Consider the following 9,922-nt stretch of genomic DNA (forward strand, 5'->3'; position numbering starts at 1 on the left):
ATTCTAATATTACACATCTACAAAAGAACTGTTTTAATTAAAATGTTGCATTTGTTACTATGTAACATTTGATATGAAAAATGGCATTTGTCTTGTATATTAACTTTTCATTTGGCTGCATTTGGTAAGAGTGCAAATGCAAATATATATGGTTAATGAAAATGCAAACTTGGGTTTGTTTTATTGATAAATGTTGTATTCTTACCAAACATATTTGGTTGTAATGGGTATAAATACGAATTCTAAGACTAGAATCTATCCTTTTAGATTGACCAACTTTGAGTGCAAAAGTTTGCTTCTATTTTGAATGGGAGCAAACTTTACTCCCATTTTGAATGCAAATATGTCAGAAAAACAAATTTACTTTTATTTTCAGTACAAAAGTGCATCTTTATCAAATGCTTGCAAAACTGAACTGGTGCAAATTTGCTTTAGTTCAATGTTAGCATTCTTAGCAAATAGATTTATGTCAAATAAATAATAAGCAAATACCACTTAGATTAAAAGGAAATTTTATAAAACAATTGTAAGACCAGCTATGTTGTATGAAGTAGAGTGTTGGACAGTCAAGAAACAACATGTCCAAAAAATGAATATGGAAAACATGCATATGTTGAAATGAATGAGTTGAAGCCATGCGAAGATACTATGAGTAGCTCTAATAAGTAATACAATGAGAAAAAATAGACTAAGGGTCCATTTGGTTCGTAGTCGGAATCGGAATCGAAATCCTCTAGAATCGGAATTGGAATGGTCAATTCCCATAGTCTGTTTGGTTCAGACAGGAATAAGAATGGGAATTAAAATCAGTAGGAGTAGGATTTCATTCCCAAGGGAGGGGCAGGGAATGACCATTCCCTCAAATGGGGGAATGCCATTTCAGTAGGAATGGGAATGAGATTTTGATTCTGCCCAACCAAACAGTTGAATCGGAATAGCCTATTCCGATTCCGATTCCGATTCCAAACCCATATTCCTGCAAACCAAACGGACCCTAAGATGGTTTGGTCACAGAAGACCTTTGATAACACTCATAAGAAGTGATTTGTTACAAGTTGCAGGTAGAGGCGTAAAGTGGGTTGTGCAGGGCCAGCACAGCACGGCCCAAGCCCGCATGGGCCCGTGCCGTGCCGTGGGCCGGGCTGGCCCATGGGCCAAGCCTTGGCCTAAGTCAGGCCATGGACCGGGCCAAAGCTATTTTTGCCTATTTATTTAAAAAAAGTGAAAAAAAACTTAAAATTTTAATTTTATATGAATTTTGATGTATACAATTGCTTATATATACAATAATTAAATAAATTGGTATAATAAAATAAAAAAAATGTTTATTTTATTAATATATTATATACTATATCTATTATATAATTATAATTTATATAATATATTATATATTATATATAAATATTATGTATATATATAAATATATATAAAATATATATAAATAGTATATATGGGCCATGTTGGGCCATAGGCGGCATAGCCCGCTTGATCGTGTCGTGCCATGCCAACTTGTGGACTTCAAACTCCAGGACCAACATGGCATGAACCATCATGCAAAGCCTGGCACAGCTTGTGGGCTATTGTGTCGAGCCACGGATGGCCTGGCCCGATTTACACCTCTAGTTGCAGGGGCTAGAAGGATAAGGAACTAAGAATAGACCGAAAGGGACATGGGTCAAAGCAATAAGAATGATTTAAGCGCTAATAATTTAATAAGGCTTATAGTATTGATCAGAATGGAATGGTAAAATAAGGTTCATGGAGGTGACCCCATATGGTTGGGATAAGGCTTAGATGATAATGATGAAAAAGCTAGGAGATAAAGACATGTCATGTATATGTGTCCCTCAAGAATTTGTTAAGTATCAAAATCTAACACATGTCTGATGTGGACATAGTCCATTTAGAAGAGTCCATGCAACACTACCTGATATTAATCTCAAAAGAGTCTTGTGTTCAAGATTCTCTTTAAATATCGAAGTATAAATCAATGCCTGAGGAAAATGTGGTTGATACCAATGATTTAAAAGGCGTGCCTAGGCGCACAAGCGAGGCATATTTTAGCATAGGCGCCTCGCCTAGGTCTAGGCACAACTTTTTCAAAAGGTGCATGCCTAGTGCGCCTTGCACCTCAACCCATGCGTGCGCCTTTTGAAAATTTGATGCTTTTTTGCTTTTTCTTTTTGTGCTTAGTAGCTGGGCCAGGGGCTCCGACTCCGGACCCCCATGCCACGCCCCCCGAGGCAAGCCCAATCAAGTCCACGTTAGGTCTTAAATTCTTAGTTCCCACACAAAAAATAATGATTTTATAGTTTTAATTTCTTTTTAAGAAGATATTTTATTAGGATGAATGAATGAACAACATTGCCTCGAGGGGTGTGGCACAAATGCAGCTTGTAGAATCGGGAATGTAATATGTTTCGCATCACATTAGTTACTTGAAGTAATGTAATTGAAAAAAAAAAGAGATTGTGGGTTTTATATGTTTGATTTTATTTTTAAATTCTCATTTGAATATGCTTTACATGTCATATTTATGTATTTTAATTTTAGATAATAGGTTTTTAAAATATTTATTTAAAATTTAAGTTTATATTTTTATTAATATTATGTTTAATATATATTTTTTATTTTTTTGAAATTTTTTATTATTTTATTTTATTTTATTTACACCTTGCTTTAAAAGGCACACGCCTCTCCTTACGCGGGTTCGACTATGATATGGAAAATATATGATATCTGAAAAATTTCTGACCAATCAACTAGAATCACAAATGTGGTAGTCAATCAGGTGTTATTTATCAAAATTCATGAATGGGTTTTGATTGGTTAAAACTCTTCCCATACCATATCTTTTCCACATCATAGATTTTCCCCCTTACGCCTCAGGCACAAATTGACCCCAAGGTAGTGTTGGATAAAGTGTATAAAATAAACAAGCGGATATCAATAAGTTGGTCAGAAAAGTAATTGAGGTCAGGAAGAAGTTGGTTTTGATCTTTTTAGGAGGGAAAATGCCAGGAAGGTATTAGAATTAATAATTATACATATATAAACTAAGTTTCTAATGTTTAATCAGGAAGCAAGGGGCTTGAGACTTACAGGGAAAATGCTGTTCTCAGAGTGATTAGGTCAGTTGGTAGGGAGAGGGGGTTGTAATTTGACTTGCTCTTCTTATCGTTTTGTTGTTTGGATGTATGAAGGGTTGATAGAACAAGGTGGTTTGCTTCTCTCTGTATGGTGATATCTTATCACCTGATATTGTACTATTTTTTAGGCTCAATTTGGAAGGAAAACAAATACAAACATGTAGAGTGCAAAACCTTGTACATATTTTGTATTAGTACTCTTTCCAAACTGAGCCAAATAATGAATTTTCCTTTTCTATCTAAATAATCACAAACCATAATGAAACTATAGAGCATTCAATGTTGATAATTACCTACAGGTAAATACTGCGCCATTGTCGCTAATAATTTCTCCTAGTTACAATGAACCAGACTTGCTTTGTTCTGGTTATAAAGTGCTCCTTCAAAACTTTCCTGCAGAAAACAAGCCACAATAACAAGTGGATGCAAGTATGCAACAGAGGCGGCTCCAGTTGCAAAGTTGAAAGACAAAGATTGTCACCAGGACAATGATCACAAGCAGTTGGAACCTTGCAAATGGAAGAAATCCTAAACCACAAGAAATAATTAAAACAATATAAGAATTACAAACCACACTATTAACTCTATTGCCATTGGGAAATGGTAAGAAAAAAGAATACAAACTTCCCCAAATAGCAAATTCTAAATAGAGTATCAAACTCGCATTGTACATTTCTTTTGAGAATGTCCTAACATATGGCAACGGCCACATTGAACAACCCTCTTTGGGCGCTTAAAGCTCTCTATCCGAAGAACTTTCTTTTTAGGTCGGCCAGGTGGGCGACGAGTCCTGGGTGGGCGGATTATGATATCAACTTTGGCACCTCCACCCTCAGTTCCCTCACCAGGATCTTTCCAGGTACTCTTGTCTGGAATAGGATTTATCAATTGAGAATAGGCTTCACGATAGCTTGCTACTGTGAAACAAGGCTCAGCAAATAGATGAGCATTTTGCCCACAGGATATGAGAGCAGCAACAGCATGTGCACATGGTAAACCATAAAGCTGCCATCGACGACATGAACACTGCCGGCTACGTATATCCACAATGTTTGTCCGCTCAGTAGACACAATCTCAAATTCCACTTCATTTGCACGAAGCACTTGATAACAACGAGAATCAGCAATAGCTTCTAAAATTCGCTTCTCAGCAGATGGTACAAGAATTGAGTTCCAGGTCATGCCTATGTTACGTCGCTCAGTGAACCAAGATGTCAACTGATGACGGATATGCTCCATCATCTGTACAATAGGAAGTTCATGACCTTCTAGGGCCCAGTTGTACAACAGCTCTGTGACACCCAAGGTAAAATGACCATAGCGTACGCCTTCAAAATATGCTACTGCCCAAAGTTGAGGAGGAAATCGCTGAAACCATTGCATAACATCTGGTGAAATCTCTACCATCTCATTGATTTTGGCTTCAAATTCAGCAGCAGTGAGGGCATAAACAGCATTCCAGAATATGTTCACCAACTTTGTATTCTTAAACTCATCACGGAAATTTTCACTCGCATGTCGCAGACAAAATCCATGACAAGCACTTGGAAAATGTGTTTCTACTGCTTCTACCATGCCTTCTGTTCTCTCTGATAATATTGTAAGTCGGGGCATATTATCAGTATTTACTCCAAGAAGTTTCCGCAACTCCGACAAGAACCACATCCAATTTTCATCACTCTCCATATCAACTATGGCAAATGCCAATGGAAACAATGCGTCATCAGCATCAATTGCTGCAGCACAAAGTAAAGTACCCAGGTACTTCCCTTTCAGATGTGCTCTGTCAAGTTCCAATAGTGGCCTGCATGCATTTATAAATCCATAGATTGATGCTCTGTAAGAAATAAAGAGCCGTTGGAAGCAATTCTCTTGGCCAGTAGCAAACACTAATGCAATACTTCCTGGGTTTGTTCTTCTGATTTGCTCACAGTACACAGGAAGAAGGCTATATCCTTCCTCAAAGGTTCCATGAACTGCAGCCATGCTGCGTTCCTTTCCACGCCAAGCTTGCATATAAGAAACAGCAACTCCATGTTGTTCACGAATGTCTTGCAATATTTCCTTGGGTTTGTACTGTGGATTATCCCGAATCCGTTCTTCTACAGATCTGGCAACCCAACCAACTGAAGCTTGCTGATGATGGAGGTTACGAACTCCTTCACAAGTATGGTTTCCATGCAAGGTTCTAATTGAAAAGGTTGAAACACCAGGACGCTTTGCCACATGGACACGCCATGGACATCCTTCCTTGGAGCACTTGGCGATGAATCTGCTCCGATCTGATTTCACTATCCGAAGATCAAAATGCAATGCAATAGCAATCTCTTTTAGTGTCCTTCTACAGGTTTCAACATCAGGGAATTCTTGTCCAATGACTAATGAATGGTCAGCCACTAGTTGATCAGAAACAATTAAAGAATGATTGGCCATAAAACTACCAAAATAAAAAGCTCCAACTATTCAGCAACTTAAAAGCTTCCAGTCATGCCATTTTTATCGTGTATACTCTCAAAACATGTACTTCTCCCACATAACTATTGCATTAAACCTTTCAGAGAAAACCTCCAGAGTTAATTCTAAAAAATGAGAACTCTTCATAGTAGACCAACCACAATTCTGACAATTGGAGAGCTTGTTTGGGCCACTGCTACTGCCACTTTCACCATAAGACATTTAAATGCTGGAAAATAATTGCAAATTGTTAGAGAAACAAATAAAGACACAATATGCTAGAGTAAACATGTCAAAGGAAATTTACAATAACGAAGCCAGATAAATTGGTTGAACCATATCTACTAAGTTGTAGGTTTGGATCAAAAGATACGAGTTTCTATCACCAAAACTCCTGTCTTTCAACAGTAGAGATGGTGGATTAGACCTTTTCACTTAGAAGATCAACTTAATACATCACAATTTACATTAAAGGTTACAGGCCCGCATAAAAAAAATCTGTTCTGGAATTTTCTGCCCCAATTTATAGAAGTTATATCACTGGTCATTGAACCTCAACCCATTTTATCGATCTCATAGATCAAAACTATCAATCAAATGGTTTTAACCTAAGACAAACAGCCACTTATATCCCACCTAACTATGATGCCACCACAACCCGTTCTGAAAATATCTGACGGTAAATTCCTTCTAAAGCTGATATAGTGAATAAAGGGAGGATGCACAATGCCCACCATGAAAAGAACCAAGTGGAAACCACTGAATACCTTCTCCTTCACATAACAATATCTGTTTACTGTTTTCATCATAACAACATTTAAGATATTTAGATAAGATCAATTGTAGGGGCCTAGTTGTCAAGGCAACAAGGCGCCCTTTGAGGCTCGCCTCACCTAATCGCCAAGTAGTTTTGTACTATGTATTATAAAATACTTTTTTATTCTTTATTTTTTGACATTATAATTATAAAATAGGCACTATTAAACTAAAATATTCATTTTGTGTATTTATATACTAATTTCTTTTTATTATTTTCTTGTTTGTTAGGGTTTAATCAATACAAACATTGTTAAATTCTGTATTGAACCCTCAAAGACTTCAAAACCTGAACCAATAAGGAAGAACTTAAAATTTTGTCTAATCAAGACATTTTCTTCTTCTTTTTCTCTAACAAAAATAAGGGTTCAGCTCCTATATTTTTTGAATTTTCTTTTCCTTCTTCTTTTTCTTCTCATTAATATGTTGATTTTTTATACTTTAACATGAACTCTATACTTTTGTTATGAAAATTATGAATAATTATTAAGGAAATATGGTTATGCTACCTAGGGAACTACCCTAGGATCTATATTTTCTACATAAAAAATTAGAAAAGTATAGACAGGCCTAATGCAGATTTCTGAATTCCCCTGCAAATCTATAAACATTCAAAAGGTCAAAAACCCACACTCTATGCACCCATACCCGCCCGTGAATTGGCATCAATTCCGAGCTGGCACCTACCCCAACTGTACTTTGGGCCTATGAATTCTGACTCTGGGCTGAACAGTCATTCTCCCTAAAAAAATACATCACCTAGGCGACTCCTAGGCACCCACCTAGGTGACTAGGCAACAAGGCGCCCACAGTCACCTAGCCTCGCCTTGGAGCCTTGAAAACTATGGCCAATAGTTGGTGTAATGATAAAATCTTGGGCTGGAAAGCATGAGAACGCAGGTCTGAGTCTGTGGTCATTCACTTTGTGCAAAAAATTCCAAAGGTTAGGACTGTACCCAGTCTACCCCTCCCAAGACCCCAGATAGCTGGAACCAACATTGGATCATGGCCTTTTGGGTAAGGTCAATTGTTTAATTAGTGAATCATCACATCTTATATTGGATGTCTGCAATGCAAAACCTAATATGGACCACGAAAAAGTGTTTTGGATATGAGACTGTTCAACCACTTTTGAAGTAAAGTGTTCCCAAGAAGATTGTGAGGTCAGATATTTAGTCAGGAGAGAAATGTTATGTACTTAGTGTTCTTAATAGCTCCTAGGAAGTGAAGTACAAATAGTACACACAAACACAAACGAGAATAGATGAATTTATCAATCAGAAACTACAAGAGAATGACAGGAATATATTATATACTAATGGTGATGCTTCTTCTTCAATGGTCCTAATAGGCATTGAAGGACTTATCATGGATGAAGATGTACAGTTATTGTTGTTTTCTTAAAAATAATGGAAAAAGGTTCAAAAGGAGCTCGTTAACCACAAACTACTAGAAACAGCTCAAATTTGCCACAGGGTGTGGTATATGAAATTAGCAGCTAATCAACAGATAGAATCAGCCTTTGCAGATGCCTTGCTGAACTATCACGATGCATTTACGTCTTGGTTAAACGTTAAATACAACATGTTCCTCCAAGGCAGCAAACAAAGAGCAAATTCCAAACGTCTTTGGAACATCAAATTGATCAACTGGATTATAATTGGTTCATACATACAACAGAGCAACCACGCTGTTACCTCAGTCCTACCAGATTGCTGGTTCATTAAGTGGCTTCTGACGCATGTGAGAGCCCAAGCAGTTTTAATGAAACATACAAAGTCTAGCATAACCAAAACTAACATATTGAGAAAAGATTCTAGTCCATACCAACCAGTGAACAAAAATAAAAGATTTAAAAAGAAAAACATATGCGACACAGTGGATGAAAGAATTTATTTCGCACCAACAGAAATACAACTCAACTAAATTCATAAAATGAAACCAATTCAGCTCAAACCCGCAACTTAGAACTCATTGCTCTAATTCAACAACCACCAAACGGTCTCGTTCAACCCTAAACTCAACCTCATCATTTTATCCCACAGAAGACCCTAACCAAATAAGAACCGAACTCCCCTCTGGAATAACACATATGCAGACGAACAAATCAAATGAATTAGATTACCTCATCGTGAAGCGGCTGTCATCGGACGAGGAAGAACCGAATAACTAGTTCGAGACAGAGATGTTCTTATTCCCACTTCAAGAGAGAAATCCCAGCCCAATTGGAAATTTAGAAGGGATTCGGTAAAATCAGATTGGATCAACAAATTTCTTCTTCTTATTATTATTTTATTTATGGAATGAGTTTATAATACAGTTCCTGGCTTGAGAAGAACAGGTTTGATCGAAACCCTCGATCCCCTCGTTTGGGTACATCCGGAGAGAGAGAGAGAAGCTTCAGAAACTAAGCGATGGAAAAAGTGGGAGAGTGGAAACCATATCCAAATTTCAGTAATTTACGAAAATGCCCTAACTCACACTGTGCTGATCTGGCATGTGTGTTCGACACATGTAAATGGCTCCATACGGACAGTCTATGAATAGTGTTCTAGAAACTAATGTTTTAAAAAACGACTCGGAAGGAACTGTTCAGGCCACCGGTTTTCGGATGATAGTTCAACTGTTCAGTTCGAATGAATGGCTTGTTCTGATAAAAAAAAATAAAAAAATAAAAAAATAAAAAAAATAATTAAAATTTAAAAATGGCCAAAAACTATTGAACGGATTAAACAAGTCAATGGTTCGATTGTGTAGGTCAATGGTTCGTTGACCGATTTAATGGTTTTTTGCCAAGGATCGAGTTTAAGGTAAAATGGAACCAATTACTTGGACGGTTCTCGGGCCAACCATTTTTCCCTATGAGTCACAGGTCACCGATTTAGTGGTCCAGATTAAATGGGTCAGACTATGTCATATCAGCAAATATAATATATATTATCAATAAGTAATGCATAATTATATTTTAAATGTAATATATGTATTATTTTATATTTATATTTTTCATTTAATTTTTATTTTTATTTATTTGTAAAAAATACTACAAATTGTGATTTGAGGCCAAAAAGGGGCTTTTTTTTCAAAAATAATGGGGGTGAAGTACTTACCTTTAGTTCCTTGGGTCACATAGGTCTGGAAAAATTATCCAAAACAAAAAAACAAAAACACCCTAATTAGACATCAAAATACAAAGTCATGACCTCTAAAAGTTTACATATACATTTATTATGCAACTTATGACCCAATGACCGGGTCGAATCGGTCAAAAGTTCAATAACTTGGATTAGACGATTTTTGACTAAGTCAACATTTTTTTCACCAAATACGAGGTTTTAGTAGAACTTAACTCAAAAAAAAGATGAAGTGACAGTTCAAACTTCAAACAATTCAACCAGCCATGTCAATACACGTTGAAAGCATTGCCTATAAGGAGTTTAGATGCTTAAACATCAACCACTCCACTTAAGTAGCATTAGGCTAGTGCTATTCCAAGTGGAGTAATT

At 36.6% G+C, this 9,922-nt stretch overlaps 1 protein-coding gene across 1 annotated transcript; it reads right to left on the reverse strand.

Moving 5' to 3' along the window:
* Positions 1-3,569: 3,569 nt before the first annotated feature.
* LOC104602172 (uncharacterized) lies at positions 3,570-8,832 on the reverse strand. The gene is made up of 2 exons (XM_010265770.3): positions 8,545-8,832; positions 3,570-5,832 (listed from the first exon to the last, which is right to left on the reverse strand). The coding sequence occupies exon 2, from the start codon at positions 5,580-5,582 to the stop codon at positions 3,804-3,806; it is 1,779 nt and encodes a 592-aa protein (XP_010264072.1). The 5' UTR covers positions 5,583-5,832; positions 8,545-8,832; the 3' UTR covers positions 3,570-3,803.
* Positions 8,833-9,922: the final 1,090 nt, after the last annotated feature.

The sequence above is a fragment of the Nelumbo nucifera genome, chromosome 3, assembly GCF_055504915.1.
Source record: "Nelumbo nucifera cultivar China Antique chromosome 3, China Antique-T2T, whole genome shotgun sequence".
Taxonomy (NCBI): Eukaryota; Viridiplantae; Streptophyta; class Magnoliopsida; order Proteales; family Nelumbonaceae; genus Nelumbo; species Nelumbo nucifera.

Bases quoted from the DNA above. Each gene is read 5' to 3' on its own strand.
- LOC104602172 (XM_010265770.3), bottom strand. From the start codon at position 5,582: ATGGCCAATCATTCTTTAATTGTTTCTGATCAACTAGTGGCTGACCAT.